Source organism: Guyanagaster necrorhizus, assembly GCF_019112545.1.
Source record: "Guyanagaster necrorhizus MCA 3950 unplaced genomic scaffold BT62scaffold_26, whole genome shotgun sequence".
In the NCBI taxonomy this organism is placed as follows: domain Eukaryota; kingdom Fungi; phylum Basidiomycota; class Agaricomycetes; order Agaricales; family Physalacriaceae; genus Guyanagaster; species Guyanagaster necrorhizus.
Genome location: NW_025064905.1, coordinates 255,619 through 283,207, shown reverse-complemented (window position 1 = coordinate 283,207; position 27,589 = coordinate 255,619). Strand labels below are relative to the sequence as shown.

The window sequence follows — 27,589 nt, the reverse complement described above, 5'->3', positions numbered from 1 at the left end:
TTGAGAATTTAACGGAACTCTGGAGTCGACAGCACATTATCACATCACCCTCGTTTCAGAAGTAAAAAAAGATTAGGAGAACTATGTTTTCGTGGGCCTCGGATTACTGGGTTATTTCGTCTGCACTTGAACTCCTCGTACTCATTTACAATCATTGCCCACGGCGATGTCGGTAAGTGACACGCAAATAAGTCTATACTTGAAGTTCTGAATATTTCTAAACACGAAGCCGACTTTGATCGGGACCTGATATCTTATTGCCGAGGACGCCTGTCGCTACAACTCCAACATCCAGACCGCTAACGAGTCCGACATGCTCTTCACCGGACGAATTTTCCGATGAAGATATTCGCTTTGTACTCGAATACATCTATCTTGGGGATCACCTCTGATAGCCTGTTCCTGTAAGCGACTCTCGTTTCTTGTAGTTCTTTTTCATTAAGTTCGGATCAAACAGTTGGGGATCTATACGTGTTGGCTTGACGGCAAGCAACAAAGCCCCGTCTGTACCAACACATATCGGGACCGACGATATTTGTTGGGCTTAGTGCTGGTGCGCCGAGTGGAGAATTTCCGGAGGAGGAACTACTACTCCGGGAGCTCAAATAACATTGGTGTGCCATATTCTATCTTAATTGAAAAAGGCATTGTACCGATATGAAAGAACGATGCCGTCACAATATGAAAAATGGCTTCTCTGCCCTGGGCTGTTTTGCGCCAGCCATATGACTGTTCTCTCTTTGTGCAGTAAGTATTCCCAGGACTCCCGTATGATGGCGGCGATGGCACTTTCCGGTTTACTAATTTCAAGCTGAACCCGCTTAACACTAACTGATGACCCCCACTGAAGGCCAATTTGTGTTTTGACCTTTATATATCACTACCGTTTTCTTTAATTTTCGAACGATCGGATCTATCTCATTTGACTTCACTGCAAGCCGACGACTCGATAGAATGGGAACATGACGACCGGTTCAAAATTTGATTCGCGGATGGCGTTTAGCACGCTTCAAATGCGAGGCGGCATTGTTTTTATTGAATCTGATTGGTAACTGAAACTTCGGCACTTGCCATCTCATCGCACTCTTCTAACTCCCAGTTTACCGTTTGCTCCCGGAAATTTGAGTTCAGAGTGATGAAATTTAGAACCATAAACGATCATGGGCGTCGAGAACTCTCATATATAACGGCAGACTTGCATCTTTGTCTTTCTCTTCAACTCATGGCTTTCCTCCTCCCTCCTCCGAACAAGACTCTTCACAGTATCGATGGTTGGATCATTCCACCTCTTGATGGCTCCTTGACTGTACCAGAGATCTATGATTTTCACTATGAGAACAATTCAAATCATGCAGTTTTCGCATATGGAAATCCAGAAGGCGATGGAATCACTCTTGTCCCGTATTCCGAAGTGATCCCAGCGGCGCACAGAGCTGGATGGTTAATAGCAAACGCTGCGAACTTCGACTTGCGGCAGAATCGTGCTGTACGGCCATTAGTAGCTGTACTAGCTGCCAGCGGTAAGTTCGAATAACGATCCAGCGTTTTCTGCTGCATATAAGTTGCTAGATACTATAACATTCTTTACGACGTTTATTGGTATGTTCCGTGCTGGTATCCCTTTCTTGGCCTTGTCGCCACGCAATTCGCCTGCTGCGCTCGCCCATCTCTTGAGGACAACTGAACCGACACATCTTTTCGTCAGTGCGGATGCCTCTTTGCTGGAGCTCGCGAGGGACTCCTTCAAATTTCTTGATGGTAGTCATGTCCCCGAGATTGCTTATATGCCTTCCTATGAAGATCTATATATCAAGAATGGGTCGTTCATCCGATTGCCACCTCGTGGACAGGACTTGACCACCAGAACAGTCATAGCTCACTCATCGGGTAAGCTTCCTCTTCTTCTTGCGCAGCTGGTAGATGACCCAGCTTCTGATAGGTTCGACTTCTTTTCCGAAACCCAGTGTCTGGAATGACAAGGTGTGCTCGCAAGCTTCCATGGCACCGTGTAAGTAAACACCAAGAAAATGGTATCGTATCATTTCATCCTTGCTTCTTACATAGGGTTCGGCGACTATAACTTCTGCGGACAGATATTCTCATGCCATTGTCTAGCGATGTTTCATAGTGCCGGTATAAATTTTATCAACTGGCTAGTGAGAAAGGCTGTTTTTATTGTCTAACCTCTTATACTGAATCATTCACACAGTCTACAACTGGTATGATCATGGCTGTATTCCCTCCAAGTTCTCCTTCCGTAATCCCGTCGTTCGACTCTGTTTTCAACGGCTTTGTGGCGACACGTGCAGCGTACGGATTTGTGCCGCCGATATTCTTGGAAGTGAGCGTGCTGGTACAGCTATTCTCACGCAGGTTCCGACTTTCTTCACAGGAATGGAGTCGGGATCCAGTCAAAGTTGCTCATCTTACAACTCTGAAAGGCATCGTCAGTAACCGACCTTTGGTATCTTGGAAGACAGCATGAAAAAAGCTCACGTCTCTCAGGCTTTCGGTGGTGCACCACTCAATCCGACTGTAGGGAATTACCTGACAAACGAAGGGTGCAAGCTTCTCCTTTTATATGGAATGTAAGCTGTCCTTTGAAGAATATGGAATTCTACCAATGGGTCCAAAGCACCGAAGCTGGGGTTCTCTCGAAATTCTTCACCGGTGCGATTTACATTCCGATTGTACCGTATCCAAGTTTGAGTGACATTGACAACCACCAGTCGCTCTTGGAAGAGATTGGCAGTACATGATGATCAACCCCACTTTCACGCTGGAGTTAGTCCCAGAAGGCGACGGGACTTATGAAGGCATAGCAGTGGTACGCACCGTGATCATCTGCTGTGTACCCCATTCTGAACTTATATTCCTTCCAGGCAAACTTCCATACGGAGCTCTCCATCATCAACACGAAACACAAAGGCAGAAATGCATACGCGACCAACGACCTCTTCCTTCCTCACCCAAGCGTTCCGGGTTTGTGGAGACTTGTCGGTCGTAAGGATGATCGAATAGTGCTCTCAAGTGGAGAGAAGGTATCCCCTCCGTTTCTTTTTGTCTGTCAATGAGTTTACAACGAGAGTAGACAAATCCAGGTCTTTTGGGTCAGTCACTCGCTCCCCCCCCCCAACTATGTCTGTTTTGATCGTGTTACAGAATCGGTGCTTGCTCGAGATCCTCATGTTAAGGCTGGTCTGTATTTCGGCCATGGTAGATTCCAGAACGGTCTCCTTGTCCAGCTCAAACCACAGTATATCTTTCCTCCGAGCGATCAAGCTTCGGTCATAAAATATAGATCAGTCATCTGGTTCGTATTTCAGCCTGCAATCTATTCACGGTCGCCAAAGTTGAATTTACAGGCCTACTGTTGAGAAAATGAACGAGCTCGCTATGGGTCATTCTCAGCTATTCAAAGAGGTAGGCGGCTCTTCGTGCAGATTTTGTCTGTCGCTTATATCGTTCAGATGATCATCTTTTCGGGCCCTTCCAAGCCGTTTTCATTCAATGCAAAAGGCTTACCCAGACGGGTTATAGTTCTCAAAGAGTATCAGGCAGAAATCGACACGCTCTACGACACCATGGAAGACAACATAGAGATAGGTCCTCCTTTAACTTGGTCATCGATGGCATCACTTGCTTTCATCAGGGCCGTCGTGAACAATACCCTGAATCATCCCGTAGGGGACAATGATGATGTTTTTGAGCATGGATGTGATAGGTATGTCGTGAGGATCCTAGTGCTTGATAGTTCGGTCAATAACGTGTGGTCAAATTTTGCAGCCTTCGAGCCGCAAGGATGCGTAACACTATCATTCACGCTCTGCGCACCACACAAGCTGAGAAGGTCAAACTGATAAACCCAAACTTCATTTATGATCATCCGCGAATCGCTGCTTTGGCGGATTTTGTCTCGGACTCCGTCGATACCCGGAAAAGCGACATACGATCTGCGAAGCTCGAGAATATTCAAGTAATGCTTGATCGTCACGCGTCATCGTTTTCTCGTGCTGTCGTTCCTCGCCGATCGTATGTTTTCCCTGACGTTACATGTTAACTTCTGACACGGTTGCCGTTTGTTTTCTTCTCCTCATTAGGACTCTTCATTCGCCTGGGGACGTGATTCTCATTACAGGAACGACTGGAGGGCTTGGGGCAGCGACCCTTGTTAAACTCGCGGATTCCGAATCTGTACACAGGATCTTTGTCATAAATAGATCGGCGAAAGACGGTCGCAGCTTGTTGGAAAGGCAAGAAGAAGCACTGGAATCTCGAGGATATGACCCGGCTATCGCATCGCTGTCAAAGATGGTTTTAATTGAAGCTGACCTGACAGAGCCCGGCTTTGGAATCGAGGCGTCTATAGAGAAAGAAGTGCGCCACATTTCATTTTGTCCTGTGCGGAAACTAATGTTCCAGTAGATTCATGATAGCGTGACCCATATCATCCACATCGGTAGGTGTTTCGCTTCAATGAGGATGCGTTCCTAAGATTTTTTTGGGTGTTCCAGCTTGGCGGGTGGACTTCAATCTGCCGCTGTCCTCATTCGATGGTATTTTGAAGAGCATGCGGAATCTGATTGACCTTGCTTTATCATCGCCGCAGTCTCAGACCCCCAAATTCCTCTTTACAAGCTCAGTTGGTGTTCTCGGAAGTAATCCGCCTTTCAGAAAGATCAATGAAATTGCGAAGAATTGACTAGACCTTTGTAGACTTACCCGGTACCGCAAACGGCATTTTGGAGCAGCCTATCGATGACCCGAGCGGCGTTGTGGGACAAGGATACTCTGAGTCGAAATGGCTTGGAGAGCAAATGTTATATCGTGCTGCCAAGGAGACGTCTCTACGTCCCTTAGTTGTACGCGTCGGTCAGATTGCGGGTGGCGTCAATGGGTCTTGGAATACTTCTGACTGGATACCCGCAATCGTAAAGTCTAGCAGAGCTCTGGGGTGCTTGCCAGAGTTCAAAGGAGTGAGTATCCTCTTGCATGCTAAACGTATAGCTCTGATGGAATCTGCGCATAGACGAGTACATGGGTTCCTCTAGATACTGCTGCTAGCGCCATCGCAGATTTGAGAAGTGCATCGACACCGGCATTGACAGTTCATTTGGTTCACCCAAGACCGACTGTTACCCGGAAGATTTTCCAGACAATGGCGCAGTACCTTGGCGTTCCTCTTCAACCTTTTGGGGAATGGCTAGGTGCATTGGAAGTTGCTGCCGAAAACCCCAAGATTTCTTCGGATGACATACCGGCCCTGAAGTTGTTGCAATTCTTCCGCAACGGTATCCGAAGTGAGGAAGAGGGGAAAGAACCCATTGGTATTCCGGCGATAGACTGTTCGGTGGCGGAACGAGCGTCTACACACCTTCGGAACGCAAAGTCTATTCAAAAAGAGGACGTGCTGTCATGGCTACAATATTGGACGAGTGCTGGATTTTTGCCGTAGAAGCCGTGGCGACTGATACCCATAGCTTTCATAGAATACCACAAATTAGAGTGTTGAAAGGAGTGCCAAGTTCATAGATAGTGCAAAGCAATGAGGCTGAAATACGCAAAAAGTTGGTCTATTTCTGACGAATAAAGCATTAGAGAAAGCAGGAACAATTGATATGACCACTCACCTGTCATCCAGCCCGACAAACGACTTCACCAGACAGCTTCATGGCCAGTGCCTCTCGTGCCTCTATCCATTTGTGCTCTAGGTTCTCGGTCTTCACCACAGCAATCTCCCCCATTCCCAAAGGTTTCACTGTCTTCGCCCGCCTCCCAGAACATATCAACCTGATTTCCGACAAGTCCATCTCGACTTTTTTGTTGGGCTTGCTGATGAGTTCCATGTGGTTTAGTACAGGACGGTCATCACGGTATTTGAGGTCAGCCCATATTCGACGTTGGTGCAGGGGCACAGTATGGAATTGGGTAGGTGAAGGCGCTTCAATGGTGCCTCTTGTCAGATTGGAGATGAATCCAGCACGCAGCAGGATGGTAAGGATTCCGAGATTTTGCGTGGTATGCTCAACAGAAATGCTTTTGTGGCGCGCACGAAACGCATTTTGCATGCGCGCACACAGATCAAAGGGAAGAGGCATGATTGATTATGTAAACAGAAAAATCGTCGTAACAATGGCAAATACTATGCGTCATCATTTTCGATACGAGTTGAGTCCTACCCATCACAATCTGTTCCTACTCCAAATGTTATCCCAATAATTACACAAAGTGTTTCTTCTTGATTATTCCCGCCAAAACTTTTGCACTAATGCTCCATGTCGTTGCCGACGACTCGGAGCTGCCATGCCGATTGGTCGCAAGAGTGAATAAGTAGCCGCTAGCAATCGACCACTTTTTTTCTTCCTCCCGCGCGATCACGCCAATCCCTGCGCAGCGCAGCGATGCATCGAAATTGCTGCTTGGCTTCTCTTGGAACTCTTATATCCGTTTAGTAGATTACAAGACACCAAATATCTGCCGAATAAATGCTCAATAGCAACGACCCTCGTTGGCCGCAGCCACCCGCAGTTTTTACTGTTCGTCGCTACATTCTCAACGATAAATTTCTGTTCCAGATTCGGTCACGCTTGTCTGAGGTAGCTCAATGACCAATTAAAAGCATTGTATTGGGTGCGCGCATCCGCACTCGGCCATGTGCCCATGGGGCGCAGCTTCGGAGGCAAATCTCAATGGCTGCACTTCGGAGTACGCGTCTGCTTTATAAAAGCGCATCGCGATGATCCTGCTCAGCTACATTTCCTTTCTTCGCTAACCGTCCCCCTCTCTTGAAACACTCTCTATCAAATTTTCGTTGAAAAATCTACCTGTCGTCCCATATGCGCTTCACTCTTGCTCTAGCTAGTGTTGCCCTCTCTTACCTTTCATTGACCTCCGCCCATCCTCACAAGGAGACGTCAATGCCCGAAGGCATGCTGGCCTTTTATCCGGAAAACAAGTTGTAATAACATATTTTTGTAGCTATGCTTCACAAGCGCACTCACGCGACTTCGCGTGGGTTGGGCCACTGCGCAGACTCCATTTCCAAGCGTGCTGGCGGGCTTGCCGAGGAACGTCGCCGAAGCCTCCAGATGCGCAAAATAGAGGACACTAAGCTCGCTGCACGTAACTGGAACTCCCGTGGAGTCGAGGAAAGAGCCAAGTACGCCGAGATCCAAAATGACACCTGTCTTTTGTCTCCCGACACCATCTTTGGTCCTTATTTCGTTGATGGTGCGTCATCATGCTTGGATGTCTTCCGGTCCTGCCTAACTCTTTGTTATAGGGGAACTGTATCGCCGTGACGTACGAGAGGGTCAGGGGGGTATCGATATGTACTTGGACATCGGTCTGAGTAAGTCCCACTTCCCACAAGTGCTTTATTGTCTCCCTCAAAGGCCTTTTCTGCAGTCAATGCAGATACTTGTGAACCGATCTCCGGAGCTTACATTGATTTTTGGGTAGGTCCAAGTCCAAAGTCGAGGCTTTCACTGACATGTACTGCCATCATCTAGCACTGTAATGCTTCCGGTATCTACAGGTATGGCTGTTCAAGTTCAATACCTCTTATGTTTTTCACGAAAAGACGGATAGCGGTTATACCGGAATCGATCCTGACACCGTGGAGGCATATGAGGGTTTGTTTTTTTTACATTTCTAGCCTCTGAGCTTTATATATTCTCTCATGCTAGGTGTAACCGTTCGAAGTGATGGAACTACCGATGACAAGACGTTCCTCCGGGGTTTCACTGCCACTGACGAGAACGGAATTGCAGAGTAAACCTTATCATCCAAAGTTCAAAACACAAATTAATGTTCTGTCTGCAGATTCCTTTCCACTTTCCCAGGTTATTATGCGAGTCGCACCACTCACATCCATATTGCTGTACAGTCCGTCTTTTTCTAATGCATTGATAGTTGGTACATCTGATCCCTATCCCAGCGTTAATGGCTCCGTATCTGAGGATGGCACGAATACTCTGGCTACGTCAAGTATCCAGCACGTCGGGTGAGTAACGTACTAGCGCAAACATGCGAACATAAATTCTCATGTTGTTCCAACAGACAACTTTTCTTCAACGAGTCTCTCATTAACCAAGTATATGCTATAGAGCCCTACACCGCTCACTTGAGCACTTTGGATAGGGTCACCAATGATGTGAGTACATTGCATTCCTCCGCCTTGAAGCGTGGAAATACTGACCGTCACACAGGCTGATAGTATCTACTCCGTCGCTAACGCTGATGGTTACAGCGCCGTGATCTCTGCTCAACTCCTCGGCTCCACCCTGGCCGATGGTATTGTCTGCTACATCACCGTCGGTGTCAACGTTTCCGAGATTTTCAACACCAGTGACTCCAACCCTATCGGTGTTATCCCAACCGTTTCTCTAAGTGCTGGTGCCGAAGCTTCTGCAAGCGCTCTAGATGCTTCCGAGTCGTTGACGGTGTAGGATCATATGGTTCCTTCAAGACGGCCTAGAATGAGCCTTTGAGGTTTTAAATAGTAGTATGAAATCACTTAAAGATGCAGTAGTAATCATCCCATTCATTTACGTAGCCGCAGAGTATCCTATCATGTCAAATGCAATAATGCAATAATAGGACTCTGGTATTCAGTTCTTCCTCATTCCAGTCTTCCAATCCCAAGTGTCTTCCCATGCGGCAGCAACCTTGAGACATGTTGCATCTTCCCACATTCTACCTACAATCTGCATTGAAATGGGTAACCTGATGGCCTCGTCCTCGGGAGTCAATATGTCCTCCTTTGCAGGCAAGCCAAATCCAACAGGGAAGGCTAAAGCGGGATGTCCCGTCGCATTGAACGTGGTCGTGTTATCCACGATGCCAGCTAGATTCGGATACGTGAAAAAGTAGGAGGCATGAAGGAGAAACAATATTTTACCGCATTTCTGAACACATGCAAGTGGTCCTGCGCCAGGCTCAATGTGTCGGCGAGCAACAAAAGGTACTGTGGGCATTACAAGGACATCTACCTCGGTCAATGCTGCGTCATAGTCAGCCTTGACACGGCGCATGATGTTCATAGCACGTCCATAAACCGTTGGGTAGTGCTGAAACGCGTATTCGCTGTAAATTTATTTATATAGCATTAGCGAGACGTACAGGAAACGTACCCGCTCACTGACGTTCCTTGGACGAAAGAATGGACCTGACAGGCGTGAGCGATGGGCGAAGAAGGGAACACTTGAATACCTTATCCCATTTGCTCTGCTTCCAAGGAATTAACTTTTCTAAAAAGTCGTTCACATACAAACCTCCAGCGCCGACCGCTCGACCTTGTCTAGTCTGGTGGCTCCCCATTTTATTGATGACGTGCATTACGCTCCCACCTTGCGAGTGTGCAGGGACAGAAACCTCCTTGATTTCGGCACCTAGATCCTTGAACTTTTCGATCGCAGACCGGACGACTTGCTCTATCTCGGGAGATATATATAGACTTGTGAAGCCTTCCTTCAGAACGCCGATCCTCATACCGGATAGGTCGCTGGAAGTTGGGATATACAAAGGCAGGTTATTATACAACGGTGCGCCTAGCTGACGATCATCCAGGCCATCGTAGCCGGCCACAGCTTGAAGGAGGAGAGCAGCATCCTTGATGGTAGCCGCCATAGGACCTTATCTCACTGAGGAAAGAGTTCGAGACACCAATAGGACCAAAATACGTACCAACATGGTCAAGGGACCGTTCCGACGATAAGACGCCAGTGTATGGTACAAGACCAAAAGTCGCTTTGAGACCGACGACCCCACAAAATGCAGCGGGCTAGATACGCGATAAGGTTGTGTTTGGGGGGGGGGGGTGTGAGACTGCGCTTACGATACGAATACTACCACCTTGATCGCCTCCTATACCCATGTCCACTTCTCCCTTACCAATGAGGGTTCCACAGCCAGAAGAGGAACCTCCCGTGGAGAACCCGTCGGCATACGGATTCTGTACGGGTCCATTTGGTGAGGTGAAAGATGCTGCACCGTGAGACATGTTCTAGTAACGCCGAGTGAGAAGGGATCGGTGTCTAGCGATTGGACATACTTCACACGTTGCCTTGCCGAGGATAGTACCTGCGTTCTCTAGTATCCTAGACACGACAGTAGCATCCACCTCCGCTGGTGTATATAAGTTCGTAGTTGGATCTTGAGATCAGAGGGCGTACGTATGAAGTCCTTTACGACGTCCGTGCCAAACCGGCATGGAACACCCGCCAGGCAGATATTATCCTTGAGGCAGATAGTCTTCCCTTTGAGAAGACCCTCTGGAGCACCTTTCACCGTGGCCTTGCATGCCCAACCCCTTCGAGGGTTGTCCTCATTCGCGGGAGTGTAGATACCCGTACGCGGGAAGCGTCCATAGTCAACAGGAGGGGTGAAATCTACCCCAAGGTCTGAGTGAGATTGTCACCCGGATCAGAGTACGAACCAGGCATGTCCATTACAGCTCTTGCAGCATTATCAGTAGTGGTGATAATTGCAAGATAGTCATCACGCTGTTCGGGTTTTATGGTCAAGTTCAGCCGCTGTTCGACGAAAGCGAGGTCCTCTAGAGTAGGCGCCATGTAGAAGAGGAGTTCTGTACTTAGTTATCACCGGGACGGCAATTAAGTGCCGACGGTCGTAATGCCGGCCGTCAAGGATGCATGAAATTCGAGTTGGAGACCCAGTAGTCAGGGACAGGTCAGGCGTTAGGTGGCTTGAAACTTTACGCAATTTATAAGGCAAGCAGCAAGAATTCTGTCCGAAGGATCTTCACGTCGATGTGTTCCACGACAGAATTTGAGTTTAATCACATTCTTCAAGGGTCACGATTTTTATAAAATGAACGTGTTCGTTCTCGAGGCAACGGTGGTGGTGGTAGGAAGTATTGAATGTTCGGCAAAGGCCGGTGCAGTAGCACTACTTATAGACGGCCCAGTTTATTATTTCGATTTATGCACAAAATTGCGAGACTGCGACATTAGGGAACCTATCTCTTCTTGCATACACCTTATTTCCCGCTGAAAACTCGTCAAATTCTTTGACCAGCCCCGGCATGCTCTTCAGCTGCAGCAATTCTTCATCATGCAGTTTGTGAACCACTGCTTGTGCCCATGGAAAACATTCTCCAAACTCGTCATTTTCCGGAACATGAACAGTCTGTGCGGCACTTTTCAGCTGGTCCACGGTGATGCCTGCTGCTGAAATACAGAGAAGGCTGCTGAGGAACATGTCACCGGCGATCTTTTGGACACGCGTTTGAAGAGTCCATGTTGGGGATACGGCCCTGTCGATGCGAATGTGAACAAGAACGCCTTCTGTGGCAGTTGTGGGAATCATGAGGCCGACATGCGGTGCACGAGCTTGGGTGAAGCCTGCAAGATACAAGGATCCAACGCTAAAGGGTTCTGCAGTGATATCCGTCATCTAATAATTGAGTCAGTCCTATCCAAGTTAACAAAAAATGCACCTACGGAACGGTGGGAGCTGATCTTTTCTCGCCTTCACACAATGTTCAAACGTTGAAGATGGGGGAAACGAATTGCAAAGCGGCCCTCTTCCCTCAGTCACGGCATCAAATATTCCTCACTGGGTTCTATACCCGGGATTACATCTATAGACTATGTATCACAAATTTCTTTTAATATTTCTTGTCCCATGCTATGCGCCACCAATTGAAATAGCTGAAGGTCTTAAGCCCCTTCCAGCGCGTTCCAAGCTTCCCTCTATTAGTTCAAATGCCGGACGGTAGCGAGGTGTAGATATTGACGAAGAAGGTGGACTTGGTAGAACACTGTCTGGACGTGAATTCGATGTTGCTGGCAGAAGCTCGCTAGACGGCGATATCGAAGAATCCGGCGTTACTTGTGAAGTAGGGTCCGGGTCTATAGATGATGGAACAAGCAAAGCAGGATTAGGGAAGGTGTTGTAGGTGGACCCAAGGGACGTGTATCTGCGAGTCCATCAAGCGCCGTGTCGTGTTCATATGAATATGACTTACCCTTCATTATACAGACTACAATACGGCACCCCCAGCTGCCGCAAAAACTTCCACACATCGCCGTAAGACCAGTTGATAATTGGATTGATACGTTCAAAAGACGGCCATCCTTCGTCTGTCATATTTCTGTGGGAGAGCTTTGCTAGGAGGCAAGTCGTGAACGCGTTGAGGCACCGAACGCCACTAATACGCACCACCATGAGGATCCGCCCTTCGTGTACCGATAAGGATGGCACTGATTTCAGGAAACCTTTGCTTGTAGATCTCCAGAGCCTGCAGCATCCCACCACCTCCCTTGCCCTTGGGCTTTGTTGGAGTCTGTTCCAATTGTTCTGAAAGTGTGACGTTGGTTTCGACCGGCTCTGATGGCGGCTTGCAGTGGAAAAGGTCGAGGTGATAGGAATCGGCGGCATCGTCGATAAACTTCTCGAGAACTGGAAAGGGTGAAGGTACAGCTATGTATATTCCATGTATCGGCTTCATAATCTCCGATGGTCCTAGTCGCCTAGCAAGCGCGGCGACGTAGAGGTACAGAAGCACTGTACCTAGCAATCATATCAGTAGGTACTCGCTGTCCGACTCGACAACAAAGGGTACTCACAGTCCTTGCCGCCGTTGAAGCTGATTGATATGCGATCCTGCCTTGGTGACCGTCACGATGCGCCCGCGATGAACATCAGAGGCAGCCGACGCACCCATGGGTGTCCAAGCCCTCATCGATGACCTCCAGGGCTTCCTTGACGAGCGGCGCGATGGGATCCTCCGACACGGCGAGCGCATACACATCGTCCGCAATCTTTCGAAAGTCCATCGACACGAGAGCAGGAAACAAGCACGTGCACGCCAGTTACCCTTCTTCACTCCATCCACCATGTCGAACGTCATTCTTGTTACGGGTGGTAGCGGCCTCGTCGGACAGGGCATCAAGCACGTAATCGAGACTGAGCCAGCCGAGTCGCGGTTCGGCAAGCATTCGAATGAGACCTGGGTCTTTGCGACTTCGAAGGAGGGGGACCTGCGGTAAGGCATACCGTACCAACTCATTTGGCAGCGCCTGGAACCATTGCTCTTGGCAGGGATCCAGAGCAGACACGAAAATTGTTTGAAAAGTACAAGCCAACCCATGTCATTCATTTGGCGGCAGTCGGTCGGTGTTCTACTGCGCATGTAGGACGATGTGCTGATTTCGTATCTAGTGGGCGGAGTATTCGCCAACATGAGGAGTAACGCAAGTCTTTATGCTCTATCCTGGGTTTCTTCTTCACTAACCTTATTGCAGGCCAGTTTCCTGAGGGACAACCTCCTCATTAATGACAATGTCTTGCACACGGCCTACCTCTTCAAAGTCAAAAAAGTCGTGTCGTGTCTCTCGACGTGTGTCTTCCCGGACAAAGTCACTTATCCCTTGGACGAGACCAAAATTCACCTCGGCCCACCCCATCCTAGTAACTTTGGCTACGCCCATTCAAAGCGGACGGTGGATATCGTGAACCGGTACGCTGCTACCTATCGATATCGAAATACAATCTGATCATCTGCCGCAGCGCCTACAAGGAGCAGTACGGCTGCAACTTTACCTCTGCCATCCCCACGAACGTGTTTGGCCCCTACGATAACTTGTAGGCTTTTGCCGTATCTGATTTCCCATCCTGATTGTTCTTAGTGATTTGGAAGATGCTCACGTTATCCCCGCCCTAATTCATAAATGCCTGCTAGCCCAGAGTACGTCGCACACTTGCGTAACAGATCACCCCACCTATTGTATTCACAGAGAACAACACACCCTTCATCGTTGGTGGAACTGGAAAGCCCCTGAGGCAATTCATTTATTCTCATGATCTTGCCAAAATGTTTATCTGGCAGCTTCGAGAGTATGAAGACGTTGAGCCTGTTATCTTTTCAGGTTCGTATCCCCTTTCCTCGCAGGACTTGAAAATCTAAGGAGCCTCAATAGTCGGAGAAAACGAGGAAGTCACTATCAAAGATGTAACGGATGCTATCGTGAAGGCGTTGAATTTCCAAGGCGATTACACTGTAAGCGATATATTTCTCTCCATGTTGTGCACTGCCAGACGCATTTTGTACAGTTCGATACGACTCGCGCAGACGGTCAATACCGTAAACCTGCCTCCAACCAGAAAGTTATCTCCCTCATGGGAGGTTTCCAGTTCACTCCTTTCTCTGAAGGTGAGCTTTAACACCACCCATATGAAAATGATCTATTTATCGCTGCGATTTAAAGCCCTCGACGCAACTGTGAAGTGGTTCTTGGAAAACTATGATACTGCCAGGACAGGGCTCAAGAAAACGTCTTCGTAGATAGAATGGACAGTTTCGCATCACAGGCATAAGGAAATCGAACACGCAACCAATTTCATCCAATCGTCAGCTCTGCGGGTATACGTAAGAAACAAGCACCATGAATGTCCAGCGGTCTATATACGCAAGACACAGTATAATACCTAATTTTGATCCTCCACCAAGCTTTTGACAGCTTTGAGGTCTGCAGTGACCATTTCCTTTACCAAAGAGTCAAAGTCAACCTTGCGTTTCCATCCCAGAATGCGTTCAGCCTTTGCAGGGTTGCCAAGGAGGAGGCTATGATAACAATGATGTTAGCAAAGGTTGTATGCTATCAGGGTATACATACTCGACTTCAGCTGGACGGAAGTACTGTGGGTCCACCTTTACGACAGCTTTGCCCGTCTTGACATCGATTGCCTCTTCATTGACTCCTTGGCCAGACCATCTATATGTGAGGTGAGTACAAGTAGAAAGCAATAGGGACGCAGCGCACTTTAGCTCGATACCAAGCGTAGCAAAAGACTTGTTGACAAACTCCCGGACAGGGTGAGTCTCTCCGGTAGCAAGAACGAAATCCTCAGGAGTGGGCTGCTGCAACATGAGCCACATCCCCTCGACGTAGTCACGCGCTAACTCAAACGTAAGGAGTCGTCAGAAGGCGAGCATCGGGCATGTACTCACCATGACCCCAATCACGCTGAGCATCCAGGTTCCCCAGATACAGGCACGATTGTTTTCCCAGAGAAATATCAGCTGCCGCTCTGGAAATCTTTCTCGTGACGAACGTCCTGCCTCTCCGCGGGCTCTCGTGGTTGAACAGGATACCATTGCAAGCATACATCCCGTATGCCTCCCGGTAATTTTTGACTATCCAGAAGGCGTAGAGTTTGGCACATCCGTAGGGCGAGCGGGGGTAGAACGGGGTTGTCTCACTTTGAGGGGTCTCCACGACCTTGCCGTACAGCTCGGACGTCGAGGCCTGGTAGAACCTCACATGTTTCTCGAGCCCGCAGGTACGGATGGCGTCAAGCAGCCTCAGCGTACCCAGTCCGTCGACGTCGCCGGTGTACTCGGCCATTTCGAAGGAGACTTTGACGTGCGATTGGGCTCCGAGGTTGTAGACCTCGGTCGGTTGGACCTGGGCGATGATGTACACGAGGTTGGTGCTGTCGCTGAGATCGCCGTAGTGCAGCTTGAACTTGTTGGGCCCTAAAGAACATCAAAAAGGGTGCCTGAGAGCCGAATGATACAACATACGTTCATGCTGATCTTCGTATAGATGGTGCAGACGACCAGTATTGAAGCTCGATGAACGACGAATGATGCCGTGCACTTGGTATCCTTGGGATAGCAGGAGTTCCGTTCTATTGCCCGACGAAAAATGAGAGAAAAAGACGAAAACCGTAAGGGTACACACAGATATGAACCATCCTGGCCAGTGATGCCTGCAACCATCTATGAATAAGCGCGCCATCCAAACGCACAAACATACCGGAAATGAGAGCGACCTTTCGCTTGTGATACTCCTCTGCAGACGGCAATTCAGGCTTTGCGAATGGAGGGACGACATCTACGATGGACATGATGGTGGTAGGAGGAGGAAGGAGAGGCTAATATTGGCGCCATGTTAGGTTTATTATTATTACTGTTGCTGCGGTCACTTTTCGTTTGCTTCGATTCTTATCCGCTATCCGGACTGCGTCGCTACAGCGCACCTACTGACAACAGGATGCAGGGACAGTATAGGACAAATGCAGGGAAATTTTCATGGGTGGTGTGAGTAAAATAACTGCAGAATACGCCATCAGGTGCAAAGCGACTGATGCCGGCAAAATCTATCGCTTTTGCGGTCTCAACTGTCCTGCATGGGTCCATCAAAGCCGGCGATTACACTGTTAATTCTGGCCGTCTTTCGTCTTTACAAATATTCGCTCCGCCGCAGATAGGCCCAATGCACGTAATTAATCTTCTCGGCAATAGAGGGCTACCTGGCGAGCTGTCGAACCGCGCAAGACGTACATGAAACGCTTGAAATCTGAACGTTCTGACACAGAAATCCTTCAAGTAGAAACAACAATGTTAATGGTAGGTCTGTTAGATTGGAAGCCGCAGTGTCCTCACGCCAGTCAACAATGAAAACTATATCATCGTGTCTAGTTTGAGTAACTGTAACGTTACTATATAACATGAAAAAAAAATCCATCAACAGCTGCCAACGCACAGAATGATAACCAATTCACTCTCGCGTTCCCACAGAAGAGTCGTAACGTTTCTCGTCGAACCAAGAGCTTTCAAGTGCTTTGGCCAGGTAACGCAAGCGAGCTGTTATGGATGAAGAATAGTACCGTCATCATCATTTGCATGGACTAGCACCAAATTATCGAGGCGTAGAAGCGACGTTGACAGGTAATTGATAGTGTGTGCGGAGCCAGCATATTTTGATTATGATAATGGTCTTTATGCCGCTTAAGGTGTCGAATCTGAAGAGCGAACAAGTACTGAGCTTATCGTAGGATCTGCTTGTCACGCAGAATGTATGTCGCAAGTTTAACGTTATTGTACATGGAAAGTATTCAAAACAGCCTTAATGTACTGTCAATGAGAAAGAATCAAGAAAGTGCATGATTGCGCACCTCTACTAACGTTTCGGCGGCCGCTGTCTATTCGAAGATCTGCCAAGTATATTCACGACGAGCCAGTAGCTTCTAGTTGGACTTGGTTTTCCTCGAAATTGCACGCCTGGTCAATATCCACGCCGCTGACAAGATACCATAGGGCGGAATCAGCCAGCTCAACATCCAAGTCCACCCAACAGTTTTCTCCAAGTCGTATACCAATGCGGTAACCTGGCTTTCAAGGTTCTCCCTGGTACCCGAGTTGTCAATCACAACGTCCGCGTACTTCACCTTGTCAACGATAGATAGCTGGGACGATAATCTGGCAGAGGCATCTTCCCGCGTAGAGCCATCGCGTTGCACCAACCGCTCGAGCTGTATCTCCTCGGGACTAGGAAACGAGATTAGCAGACAAAGTAATTACATTAGCAGGGACGTACCAGTATACCACAGCAACCTGAGCGACCCACTTCCATAGAGGCCCTTCGATGAGAAGCGGCACATCCAAGACGCAGTATTTCTTTCCACAAAGCCAGTGCTTGACCACCTCCCAGACCATCATCCTACGAATGGCAGGATGCAGAATTGTATTCAATCTCTTCCTCTTCGACTCGTCATTGAAGATGACCGAGCCCAACTTCTTCCGGTCCAGGGATCCATCAGGAAACAGCACGACCTCCCCAAAGTACTTGACGATCTGTTTCAGCCCTGTGGTACCAGGCTCGACGACCTTTCTGGCTATGATATCGGCGTCAACGATAGGAACACCCTTGTCACGCAACAAGCCAGAGACGGTTGATTTACCAGTCGCTATGCCTCCCGTAAGCCCTACCACTGTTTATCTACGTAAGAAGGCAACAGTTCTGAACAGTGAGGGTGGCCTTACCTACCCCACATGATGATAGGAGAAGGTAGAATTGGGCCAGTGTAACACTGGTGGAATAAGGGTTCCAGATAACCTTGGTACATATATTATAGGCAACCCCTTAAGACGTAACCGACTTTAGCTCAGTTGGAAGAGCGCGAGACTGTAATGGATAACGTAATCTTGAGGTCGCCTGTTCGAACCAGGCAAGTCGGATTTTGTACACTTGTTTTTTTTTTTTTTTTCGAAACTTGAAATGTTGAAACTTGAAACTTGAAACCTGTTACTTGATTCTTAAAAAGGTGAGTTCCAGTCGAAACTGGAGTTGAGCTGAAGTATTAAACTGATCCTTGATCCTGTGCCCAGTGCATAAATTCAGGTCCCAGAAATGAAAACTTCCTAACCGAAGCTATGAAAGGTAGTACGATAAAGGTTCGGCGAAGGAATTGATATTTATTTCAGACAGTAGGGCCAATCTCATTTCCTAGTTAAATCAGGAATATGAAGCCATCTTCTCTACATGCACTGGTGTCTCCGGTGTGAAGGGTTCTTCTCAGGCTGGTTGGCAATATTTATCTTGATGACCTTGCAATTCAATCCCGAGGCCCCCCAGGAAGGCGATATTTGCCTCGTACTGAAAGAGCTTGATCCTGCAGTTATTTGATGTTCTTTTCCAGCAACACCGACACATTCATGCCGGCCACCAACTACCCTCCGTCTAATCATCATCATACGAGTCTGGGTTCAAGTACTTGGGAACATTTTGGTTCAGGTTCTCAACTCGACAATATGTCTTCCGGACTCACTTCAGGGTCAGAATATAGCTCTGGAGATGCTGGTGGTGAGTATAACTCGCACTGAAATAATATTAGCTCCCTTGTTGTGAACAACATAGATCGACTTACTTCATAGCTGTCGTCTAGGTCAAGGAAGTCCGAGCCGGAGCCTTCAACATCCAGACATTGACATTGACGATTAGAGCTTATGCTTCAGGAAAGAGCCGTACTTCGTATTCGGAGTAGTCTCCGGGAAAATAAAGACTCCTCCTATGCATGTGGTCAGCCAACGATGGTGTGTGGAATTTATATATCAAAGGGGAACTACCTGGTATGAGCCGCCCTGCCACACACAAGAGGAAACTGAAAAGTGGCGAAGAGGCAAAACTTACTTCTAGCACTTGCACAACATCAGAAGTCGAGTGATACTTGAAAGGATCGCATTATATTCAGTAGTGATGGATCCTAATATTATTCAGAATTTACCTTGAATTCAGGGGAGCTGTCATATCCCTGATGTTGATATTGATAATTAGACCTTATCCTTCTCGAAAGAGACTCACGTCGTGATATTCGTAGTAGTCACTGGGTGAATGGGGCTCTTCTGAGTTTTTGGCCAGTCTATTCAAACATAATCTGTGGAATCAATATCAAAGGCGAGCTACCTGATATGAGCCGTCACTAGTGATTATATGAGGACTGCAGAAAGTAGCGAAGAGACAAGACTTACAACTTCTGCACAGCTTCAAAGGCAGGTAATATAACCAGTAACTTACTTCACAGTCTGATTCATTCCCAGGATAAACAGCAGGTGCATATTCCGTGCGGTGCTGGATGTATGAGATTTTCTCTATCCGCACAGTGTTATCTTGCTGAAAACTCACCATATCATCCGTTCGCGGTCCTCGCCAGTTAGAATATCGCGTATAATGGTCATGCGAACCAGAGTTTGTAGTTTCCCGATAGTCTGTTAGAATATGCTGCTCGCGAGTGCCTCTGGAGTATCTGATACATTCTCCTACATCTACATGGTCCTAGAAGCAGATAAAAGTGAGAGTCCTCTCCCTCATCAAAAGGACATATTCAAGGCTCACCACTCTTTCCAGGAGTACAAAAGGGCACCATGCCCCTCTCGAGGACGGGTTCTAAGCATTCTAGAATCTGGAAGATGGTCACCGTCCTTGAAATACGCATGAACGAATGGACGTGCCAGCCGGTCCGCTTGACCCGATTAATAGTTATCTTTATACCAATATTTTCCGACTAACATGACTACAGAAACTATCAAACAACCCTCTTTCTGATCCGGCTCCTTTTACCCATTGAAATTCGACTCCAGCTTTGAAAGGTCTTATGACACACATCATCTTACAGTCCAAAGGAGGAGGATGAACGGTATCATGCTTCCTCTTCCTTCTGGCGCTCCTTGACCAAGTATCTTCTTTGGCCGTCACGAGTACATGCCCGTCGCAGGTCTCTGTCTCCAATCCACTAATAGTCTGGAGAACCTGGCAGATATCGACCGCTTTGTCTCCAGGAACAGGTTGCAGGGTGTTATTGTGCGGCGGCATAAGACAGCGTAAAGCGGGGTTGGATATACGAGATATTGACTGTTCAGATATTAGATATATGAGTGACACAAGAAAGAGAGAGCTATCACGAACGTCAGGGAGTCGTTCGTCAGTAAACGACCAAGCGATTGCCCATCTTCTAGTTTGTCCTTGGACGAACTCGGTAATAGCGTAGTTCTCAATCTGAGTTGACATCTATCTTTGCATCGCGAGGATCAACGGTAAATCAACGCACCGAAAGGTCTTTTAACAAATCCACGACTTGTGTTAAGGAAGACATCTTTCCTAGCATTGAGGTATACCATCTAACCGTCTCGTCAGGCTGATTTTGACACCTATTAATAGCAGTACCTGCAACGTGCACCTATCTGCTTACTCTCCCTCACCATCTGGCATACGAAAGCCGCCTCGCCGTCAGGAGTTACCATCTCAACAGGCGCACCTGTACAAACCTTTCGTCTGCGTGAGAAGCAGCTAAGATAGATGGTTATTCTTTACAGCATTTGGATCCATAGCCTTCCCTTCTGCTGACAAGGTCACTTCATCCAAGGACGCGTAAAAGGGCGGATTACACATCGTAAAGGAGAACCTGAAAAAAAAAAACCATGTTCATAAAGCTCGAACCAACTACGAGAGACTCACGATTCGTCAGGATATATCCTCAATGGGAAAAGAATGGGCTGGTCGGGACGTGCCTGGAGTACGCGTACCCGATTACCAAGACGATTTCTCGAAATATTGGATTCGGCTAGCTGGAAAGACATGTCGTCGAGTTCTACGGAGTTCGTTCATAAGTATATTGTGTCGAAACCCTTGGTCCTAAAATCTGATTCACCAGTGGCCACGAACGACCATTCTGGCTCGAGTTTACACGCGAGCAGAGGGTAGATTGCAGATGCACCTGTGCCTCTTATCATAGAAATCAGCAGAAATGGAAATTTGATGAGAAAAAGACATACATATCAATTCCACATATGCTCGAGGACGGATGTGTGCGCATAATGTCTTGTATCCAGAGCACATAGTTCAATCTATGTGCAATCACAGATCAGTTCTTCAGGATAATGATCGACGAGCACCAACCTGTTCGGCACCTGAAGAAATGAATCATTAGAGAGACATGAACGACACAATATGTCATTTACATACTGGAGGACATAGACGATCCTCAGGCAACAGGATGTCAACGTCAAAGTCTCGGTATAATAAAGCCTTTGTTAGACATCTAGGACGCGTCAAATTGATGAGTGATGTAGATATATGAGATATATTTGACCTCTGAGATTCATCGTTTTTGAAGTCAATCGTCTTCAGAGAGCTGCTTGATAGTGAAGGTATCAGGCTGGACGCCTTTGCCGGTTAGCAAAGTGAATGCTAGGCATAAATCTTGAGCATACTGATTCTCAAGTTCTGGATATGCCTTGGCTAATTCGACGAAGTCTGTCGCTCGGCGGTAAATGTTCCGGTCGTGCATGAAGATGGTGGAAGACGTCTAATGGCGTATGGCTGTGTCCTATGGTTGTGTTTATTTTCTTTGAAAGACGTTGCCATCAACGCGACACCTGTACTGCACTGCCACAGCCAATGTTTCTGTCACTCCACAATGGTAACCTCCGCTAAAATCTTGGTCTGTCGCAGCTCAACACGCGCCTTTACTTCTTTGTTTCTCATTGTAATCCTAGTGACCAACGTATTGATTCAAGTCGCCGATTTTTTTGATGTCCCCGGTTTGGCTTCTGGTCCATGACAACAGATGGATGAGGCTCATTACTGCGGACGGTACTTAGTCTTACTCGTAGATGCTTTTGCAAGACGCCGAGAAAATGGATCGTCGGTCCCGGCGTTTTCACGTTTGACTGAGTTATTATACTCATGGCAGAACATGTGTTCGTTTGGCGCCATAGCTACAGCAGAAGAGCAGATCGAGACCTCCAGAAATCAGCCGCCTCATATTTTAGCTGAAAAACTACCGACGCAATTAATCCGTCAGATAACCTCACTCGAAGCCGGACATGGTCGGGAGAAGGAATTCGGTGCCGAGTGCTTGGATCATGCTATGCTGTCTTGTCCATGGAGCCGGCTGCCGAGATGTCCAAGTTGACGTGAAAAGACGTATGATGGGGGTGTATGATGGGGGTGGGTGGATCAAGGTCTATCAAGGTCAGGTTCACAATTAGCAGATCGCTATGTTTCTGATGTCACACTGGTAGGGAATACGGAGGCTTTGGGGGCGGGGGTAAGAGCTTTTCTTCTGTAAAGTCGAAGAAAAAAACATGCTGACTAGGTGATTTGACAGAATTCTCTGTCGATTTCTATCAGTCTGTTGCAGCGGCGTCGTCTTCCGGAAGGCAAACGTCCGCCAGACAACTAAGGACTGTACTAATTAGGAATGGTATCACGAGGCACCACGAAAACTTGTGAGCATCGCATTCAAAAAATAGCTTGAGTGCAATTCTTTCTCAGTGTTATCTCCTGTGTCCCAAGTCTTGCGGTCGCGGACAAGTCGGGGTATTGCGAAAGAAGCATCTCGTTTAGCATTCTGCACGAGGCAGTCCCCAGGCGCTACTGCCAGGCGTTGCTCTTTTCCGGTCCGAGATGCGTGCCGAGAAAGTATCGACCATTATCTACGCCGAAATCTCTATGGTTTTTCGACCATCTACTGGTGACCAAGGACGGTGACACTGGTTCGATGTGCATTTGGCAGTAAATGAAAAGAAGACCGTCGTCAAGGACTGACTGCAACTGGGTCACCCCGACTTCCGACTTCCTGACCAAAGATCAGCGACTCGAGAAGGAAGCATCACTTTCCCAATTCGGAAATATCACATTTTGACGCGAACCGATAAAAACGACGCCAGCGAGATGCAAGCCCATCTTTTCCTCCCAATTACCACCACCACCACCGTCATCGTTCTCGTCGCTGTCCTCGATGGCATCCACTCGTTCAACTCCCTTCTCCATCGACGAGTTCGCCTCGCTCGTCGAGAACGCGCTCGACCTCGACCACGAGCCGGATGTCTCTATTCGCGTCCCTACCCCCACCTCTTCGTTCGACTCGCCGTCGCCGCCCAGGCCGACATCGACGTCCACTGTCTTTTCAAAACTCAGGCAGCTTGTCTCGCCGTCTCGCCAGCGCCTTCCTCTACCAGAGCTCCCACAGGCTCCCGCCTTACCCATTCCCACTGTCTCTCTAGTAGCATCCAAGTCGTCCGAGTTTGTTCCTTACCTTCCCATTCCATCTCGCCAGGAGCTCGAAGCCCGAAACTCGTGTAAGGAACGGCCTCTCAGCTCCCCGCCTAGCTCACCTACTTCCTCGTCTACCCGGACTGATACCGAGTCCGTTTGGACCGACAGCGAGCAGTCGTCGACTAGCACAGGCGATATCAATGATCCCTTTGCCAAAGGCTCCGTACAAATTATCCACGTCTCTCCTTATCCCGGATACCACATTCCCAAGAAAATGAGTTTCTGCCCTACCCCGCTTCCTCTCGTTCCGCCTCGATATGCTCCACCTTCCTGCCCCCTTCCTAGTCCTCCCGCCACTCCCTCGCCTCGAAAACGTCACCCATACGCGTCGCATTGGACGCTCGACCTGCCCGCTACTCAACGGAGCGAACTCCCCACTTATAACCCTCTTAACCCTCTTGGTCCACGCCGTGGATTGCATAGGCGCACCGGCTCGCCCTTCCCTCTTAGCCTTACCTTGCACGACACCCGCCCCATCAAACCCAATACACGTTTGACGCTGGATTACAATCCGTATCGGCTGGTGTTGGGCGAGAATGGGCTTCCGGTGTCTCCTCCGGGAACGCCACAGCGTTCCTTGGTTGAGTTTGAGACTCACGAGGCTGATTGGGTCGACATGACGGACTCGGATTCTGAGTCGTTGCAGGAGGAAGCTGTCGAGACTCCCGTTCAACCGTCATTCTTACCGCCGTGCCAGGATGATGACGCCCATTCCGTGACTTCAGCGTATTACACCGCGCGGTCTAGTTTGTGCTCTCAAATATAATTTGTCGGGTATGTGTTCTTAATTTCCACCCACCTCATTTATCTGAGCTGACATTCGTCTTCCTCCAGATTTGTTTTCTCTTTTCTGCTTTCTCTGTATTGCTTTCTCGCACCTATCGCCCAACTCTGCTTTCCTGCCACTCCTTATGCTCTCTGTGTACCTCAAATTGACCCACGCCCTTCGTTTTCCTGACTTGGGTCTCCTCCCGGTTCCGCTATTATTTTATTCCTAAGATAATCCTAGAAGTTTTCTCTCGCTCTCATTTGATTACGTATACCTTCAGTTATTGCTCATACCAGCTATTAATTGTCGATAAGTACTGTCCTTACCTGTAGGTCTTTTATTCATCCATCTTTGTCAATGTTTTGATAGCTATAGTAGTGAAATACGAGACGTGATGTTGATATCATGTACGTACTGTAATATATAAAAATGCATTCTTTCTGAGTGTGCCGGTTTTCCGAATGTCGCGGCCCCGTGCTTAAACGTGCTTCTAGGAATGGTAAATATTAGATGAATGAATTCGTGTCGGTAATGAATGTAATGAAGGAGACACTAGGCGCCACTACCGGGTCCGTGTGGATTGGACGTTCTGGTTCCGTCCTTGCAGCTTCAGCTTCAACTAGCTTCAAGCCCATACACGGGCTTCGGTTCGACTAAGCACTGATCATCTCGTTGAAACTAGGATGGGAGTTTCAAACGTTCAAGCTCGGGAAGTTGCAGCGAGAAAAATGCAAGGCGTCAAAATAATATATTTCCGGATTCACCGGGCCGAAATCCCCGATCTAGCAATACGTCGATCTTCCGGACCGGGGTCCCGATTTTTCTTTTCGACGTCTGAAAGCGGCGCTTATTTCCGATTTGTTCCTCTCTTCAAAATGTAGTGTTGGAATCCACAATGCTAGGAGTAGATGCAGGACTCGCCGGTCTTCCAACTACTACGACTCGTCAGAGCTTCTCTACCGTTGCCTAATCGATTTCATGGCTGCTCCCCTCTGCTTCCTCTAGAACAACGTTCATCTGGATGTTATCTGCTTTCATGACCAAAGTTACTGTCAGTTTTACGCTTGCCGTGTGTGCTTTGTTTATCGTTGTAGCGGCTACAATCAGCAACCTTCGGTGAAGGCTGCGCTCCTGTAGCAAATCGATGTCCCTTATAATTACAGCGGTTAGCGAAGAGACACTGAGACCACAAGATCCGACTCGGACACCATCAATCACTCCAAAGTCGTCTTCAGATGCTTACAGTTAACTACGCCTCCACGTCCATATCGTAATATCCGGCTGATGCATCCCTGGGGTCACTCAATCTCCGAACTCGAATCAGATGTTCTTCGGCCGATCAAACCGTTTTTGACCCAAAGGACCACCGCGATTTTATAATAACCGAGCAAATGGCAGGCAGTTTCTTCATCACCTATCATGGTCTCTTCTGTGGAAAAATTCTCCGCCGAAACCGCCCACGACGAGCTGGCAAACAATGACATCGACGAGCGCAAATTACTGCTCAAAATTGATCTGCATGTGCTCCCGTATATCTGTGTGATGTATACCCTCGCTTTTCTGGACCGGTATGTTCGAGAATTTGATGCCAGGAAAGAATTCATCTTGGCCGTTTTTCCAGCGTGAACATTTCGAATGCGGTATTGTTCGGACTCAAGGACGACTTGAAGCTCGTCGGGAATCAGTATAGCACCGCCCTTGTCATCTTCTTCGTTCCGTACATCCTGTGCGAGATACCCTCGAATATCTTGCTGAAGAAGCTGAAACCGCACATCTGGCTGTCTATATGCATGACTTTGTTCGGTCTCGTCACCATGCTGCAAGGATTCGTCCAGAACTTTGGCGGTCTCATGGCGACGCGGTGGTTTCTTGGGGTCTTTGAAGCGGGCGAGTATATACGCGTCTGTGGGTTTCGCTGTGCTTACCCTAACCGATAGGCATGTTTCCGGGATGCTTTTACCTCTTGGCAATGTGGTATCGCAGAGAAGAGTCACAGAAGCGGTATACGTTCTTTTTCTGCTCGACGACTTTGGCTGGTGCGTTCGGTGGGTTGTTAGCCAGCGCCATTGGGAAAATGGATGGTGTAAGGGGTTATGGTGGGTGGAGATGGGTGTTCATCCTAGGCGAGTCGACGGTGCATTGGCATGATAGTGCAAGCTGAGCGACATTGTAGAGGGTCTTGCCACGGCTCTTTTCGGTATTGCGTGGTTCTTCTTGTTACCTGATTTCCCCGAAGAGGCGGAATTCCTGAGCAAGGAGGAGCGCGAGTTTGTCAAGAAGCGTCTGGCTGCCGACGTTGGTGCATCCGCTCATCAAGAGAAGGCAACATGGCGCGATAATCTAGCAGTTTTGACAGACTGTCAGTGTTTGTCTGCAACCCTTCTTGGAACCCGCTTATTCATTCATAAATAGACAAGATTATCATTGGGGGCTTCGCATATTTTGGCCTCATTGTTCCGGCGTACGGATACGCTTATTTTGCACCAACGATCATTAATCAATTAGGATACGGAAGTGCGTGTTGTGTTGCATTTTCGGTCTCAGAATTTTCTAATCAAACACCGTAACCCAGCTATTCAATCTCAGCTACATTCCGTTCCACCATGGGCGGCTGCGTTCGGCTTTGCTATGGCACTGGCCTTTATTTCTGACCGTTTACGCCACCGATGGTTCTTTACCTTCATCTCCGCTGCTGTCTGTCTCATCGGTTTCGCCATATTGTTGTCAGACCCGACGCGGCACAGTATCAAGTACGGCGCACTCTTTCTTGCCGCATCAGGTGCTTATACTTCAATGCCTATCATCATCGGGTGGTTCAACACCAATTTGGCGGGCCACACACGACGCGCTGTGGGTTCGGCGTGGCAGGTTTCCTTTGGTAACATTGGAGGTATCATTGCCTCTTTCTCATTTCCGACGGGGGATGGCCCGAAATACACGAAGGGATATGCGATTTGCCTGGCGTTTGTGTGCTTGAGCATGGTATCAAGTGCGGCCTATTTCGTTGCGATCATGGTCGAGAATAGAAGAAGAGCGAGAAGTATGCCGCCGGAAGTTACAGAGAAGGAGAGAGAAAGGCTTGGAGACCTCAATTATGACTATCGATACATGTATTGAGCTGAGTACCTAGAATGTCGGGATGCAACTGCAATACTATCTTGAGCAGTATCCTCCAATTAACGTGCCTCCTTGGTGTTTCCAATGTGCCGCACGACGTCCCGCGTGGACCGTCATGGTCTCTACCGATGTAGCATGCTCAACGTCTCCTTTGCCGCGCCACCGTCAATGATCTTGACCCGTGTCTTACCCCTCAGAATGACAGGCTTCAGGTAAGGAGCGCCCAGGAAGCCGATGATAGCCCCCGTCAATCCAGGGAAGCCGTTGTTGAGTAATCTCCCCATTCGTATCACTGTACGCATAGCTAAGCAGACATTCTCGAACGTGATGAAAA

General features: G+C 48.2%; 12 protein-coding genes and 1 non-coding gene across 13 annotated transcripts; 6 read left to right on the top strand and 7 right to left on the bottom strand.

The window, feature by feature from the left end:
• Window positions 1-1,222: 1,222 nt before the first annotated feature.
• On the top strand, window positions 1,223-5,455 carry BT62DRAFT_904683 (acetyl-CoA synthetase-like protein; the record flags this gene model as incomplete). The annotated part of the gene is made up of 20 exons (XM_043183574.1): window positions 1,223-1,520; window positions 1,570-1,887; window positions 1,940-1,980; window positions 2,025-2,156; window positions 2,210-2,341; window positions 2,393-2,446; window positions 2,506-2,588; window positions 2,636-2,670; window positions 2,730-2,827; window positions 2,883-3,041; window positions 3,092-3,110; window positions 3,163-3,313; window positions 3,366-3,423; window positions 3,471-3,724; window positions 3,787-4,032; window positions 4,101-4,377; window positions 4,426-4,459; window positions 4,515-4,658; window positions 4,717-4,976; window positions 5,030-5,455. The coding sequence occupies 20 exons, from the start codon at window positions 1,223-1,225 to the stop codon at window positions 5,453-5,455; spliced, it is 3,219 nt and encodes a 1,072-aa protein (XP_043036361.1).
• A 173-nt stretch (window positions 5,456-5,628) lies between these two features.
• BT62DRAFT_1035934 (ribosomal protein S8) lies at window positions 5,629-6,098 on the bottom strand (the record flags this gene model as incomplete). The annotated part of the gene is made up of 1 exon (XM_043178383.1): window positions 5,629-6,098. One exon carries the CDS (start codon window positions 6,096-6,098, stop codon window positions 5,634-5,636), a length of 465 nt encoding a protein of 154 aa, XP_043036360.1. The 3' UTR covers window positions 5,629-5,633.
• Window positions 6,099-7,019: 921 nt separating this feature from the next.
• Window positions 7,020-8,568, top strand: BT62DRAFT_954299 (aromatic compound dioxygenase). The gene is made up of 10 exons (XM_043188304.1): window positions 7,020-7,230; window positions 7,283-7,351; window positions 7,408-7,457; window positions 7,512-7,537; window positions 7,591-7,634; window positions 7,689-7,773; window positions 7,825-7,887; window positions 7,940-8,005; window positions 8,062-8,155; window positions 8,211-8,568. The coding sequence occupies exons 1-10, from the start codon at window positions 7,089-7,091 to the stop codon at window positions 8,448-8,450; spliced, it is 879 nt and encodes a 292-aa protein (XP_043036359.1). The 5' UTR covers window positions 7,020-7,088; the 3' UTR covers window positions 8,451-8,568.
• A 44-nt stretch (window positions 8,569-8,612) lies between these two features.
• Window positions 8,613-10,866, bottom strand: BT62DRAFT_996342 (amidase signature enzyme; the record flags this gene model as incomplete). Its single annotated transcript, XM_043190578.1, has 8 exons — window positions 10,439-10,866; window positions 10,176-10,391; window positions 10,055-10,128; window positions 9,839-10,006; window positions 9,688-9,784; window positions 9,214-9,635; window positions 9,135-9,169; window positions 8,613-9,087 (listed from the first exon to the last, which is right to left on the bottom strand). Exons 1-8 carry the CDS (start codon window positions 10,572-10,574, stop codon window positions 8,613-8,615), a joined length of 1,623 nt encoding a protein of 540 aa, XP_043036358.1. The 5' UTR covers window positions 10,575-10,866.
• Window positions 10,867-10,923: 57 nt separating this feature from the next.
• BT62DRAFT_973158 (uncharacterized protein) lies at window positions 10,924-11,547 on the bottom strand. Its single transcript, XM_043189101.1, has 2 exons — window positions 11,466-11,547; window positions 10,924-11,418 (listed from the first exon to the last, which is right to left on the bottom strand). Exon 2 carries the CDS (start codon window positions 11,416-11,418, stop codon window positions 10,945-10,947), a length of 474 nt encoding a protein of 157 aa, XP_043036357.1. The 5' UTR covers window positions 11,466-11,547; the 3' UTR covers window positions 10,924-10,944.
• Window positions 11,541-12,803, bottom strand: BT62DRAFT_973156 (adenine nucleotide alpha hydrolases-like protein; the record flags this gene model as incomplete). Its single annotated transcript, XM_043189100.1, has 5 exons — window positions 11,541-11,944; window positions 11,993-12,134; window positions 12,187-12,537; window positions 12,594-12,634; window positions 12,688-12,803. 5 exons carry the CDS (start codon window positions 12,801-12,803, stop codon window positions 11,653-11,655), a joined length of 942 nt encoding a protein of 313 aa, XP_043036356.1. The 3' UTR covers window positions 11,541-11,652.
• A 30-nt stretch (window positions 12,804-12,833) lies between these two features.
• Window positions 12,834-14,465, top strand: BT62DRAFT_954289 (epimerase-domain-containing protein). The gene is made up of 10 exons (XM_043188303.1): window positions 12,834-13,012; window positions 13,069-13,139; window positions 13,189-13,220; window positions 13,272-13,486; window positions 13,537-13,611; window positions 13,656-13,714; window positions 13,764-13,895; window positions 13,947-14,026; window positions 14,080-14,179; window positions 14,235-14,465. The coding sequence occupies exons 1-10, from the start codon at window positions 12,864-12,866 to the stop codon at window positions 14,309-14,311; spliced, it is 990 nt and encodes a 329-aa protein (XP_043036355.1). The 5' UTR covers window positions 12,834-12,863; the 3' UTR covers window positions 14,312-14,465.
• BT62DRAFT_935585 (GDP-mannose 4,6-dehydratase) lies at window positions 14,235-15,905 on the bottom strand. The gene is made up of 7 exons (XM_043186975.1): window positions 15,789-15,905; window positions 15,714-15,741; window positions 15,554-15,660; window positions 14,978-15,505; window positions 14,790-14,925; window positions 14,643-14,741; window positions 14,235-14,590 (listed from the first exon to the last, which is right to left on the bottom strand). Exons 1-7 carry the CDS (start codon window positions 15,877-15,879, stop codon window positions 14,455-14,457), a joined length of 1,125 nt encoding a protein of 374 aa, XP_043036354.1. The 5' UTR covers window positions 15,880-15,905; the 3' UTR covers window positions 14,235-14,454.
• A 1,096-nt stretch (window positions 15,906-17,001) lies between these two features.
• Window positions 17,002-17,808, bottom strand: BT62DRAFT_922309 (CoaE-domain-containing protein; the record flags this gene model as incomplete). The annotated part of the gene is made up of 3 exons (XM_043184391.1): window positions 17,002-17,302; window positions 17,352-17,745; window positions 17,802-17,808. The coding sequence occupies 3 exons, from the start codon at window positions 17,806-17,808 to the stop codon at window positions 17,002-17,004; spliced, it is 702 nt and encodes a 233-aa protein (XP_043036353.1).
• Window positions 17,809-17,908: 100 nt separating this feature from the next.
• On the top strand, window positions 17,909-17,992 carry BT62DRAFT_t146. Its single transcript has one exon. It is a non-coding gene; the product is annotated as a tRNA-Tyr (tRNA).
• A 1,367-nt stretch (window positions 17,993-19,359) lies between these two features.
• Window positions 19,360-21,632, bottom strand: BT62DRAFT_360502 (uncharacterized protein). The gene is made up of 15 exons (XM_043180626.1): window positions 21,521-21,632; window positions 21,400-21,465; window positions 21,273-21,348; window positions 21,207-21,217; window positions 21,083-21,154; window positions 20,959-21,032; window positions 20,766-20,898; window positions 20,622-20,712; window positions 20,475-20,575; window positions 20,359-20,428; window positions 20,217-20,306; window positions 19,763-20,162; window positions 19,647-19,713; window positions 19,437-19,586; window positions 19,360-19,382 (listed from the first exon to the last, which is right to left on the bottom strand). The coding sequence occupies exons 1-12, from the start codon at window positions 21,595-21,597 to the stop codon at window positions 19,797-19,799; spliced, it is 1,227 nt and encodes a 408-aa protein (XP_043036352.1). The 5' UTR covers window positions 21,598-21,632; the 3' UTR covers window positions 19,360-19,382; window positions 19,437-19,586; window positions 19,647-19,713; window positions 19,763-19,796.
• A 1,175-nt stretch (window positions 21,633-22,807) lies between these two features.
• On the top strand, window positions 22,808-24,337 carry BT62DRAFT_360444 (uncharacterized protein). The gene is made up of 2 exons (XM_043180625.1): window positions 22,808-24,143; window positions 24,204-24,337. The coding sequence occupies exon 1, from the start codon at window positions 23,053-23,055 to the stop codon at window positions 24,133-24,135; it is 1,083 nt and encodes a 360-aa protein (XP_043036351.1). The 5' UTR covers window positions 22,808-23,052; the 3' UTR covers window positions 24,136-24,143; window positions 24,204-24,337.
• Window positions 24,338-25,308: 971 nt separating this feature from the next.
• Window positions 25,309-27,312, top strand: BT62DRAFT_1078953 (MFS general substrate transporter). The gene is made up of 6 exons (XM_043179437.1): window positions 25,309-25,706; window positions 25,760-26,025; window positions 26,076-26,261; window positions 26,312-26,497; window positions 26,551-26,652; window positions 26,711-27,312. Exons 1-6 carry the CDS (start codon window positions 25,558-25,560, stop codon window positions 27,253-27,255), a joined length of 1,434 nt encoding a protein of 477 aa, XP_043036350.1. The 5' UTR covers window positions 25,309-25,557; the 3' UTR covers window positions 27,256-27,312.
• The last annotated feature ends 277 nt before the right edge of the window (window positions 27,313-27,589 follow it).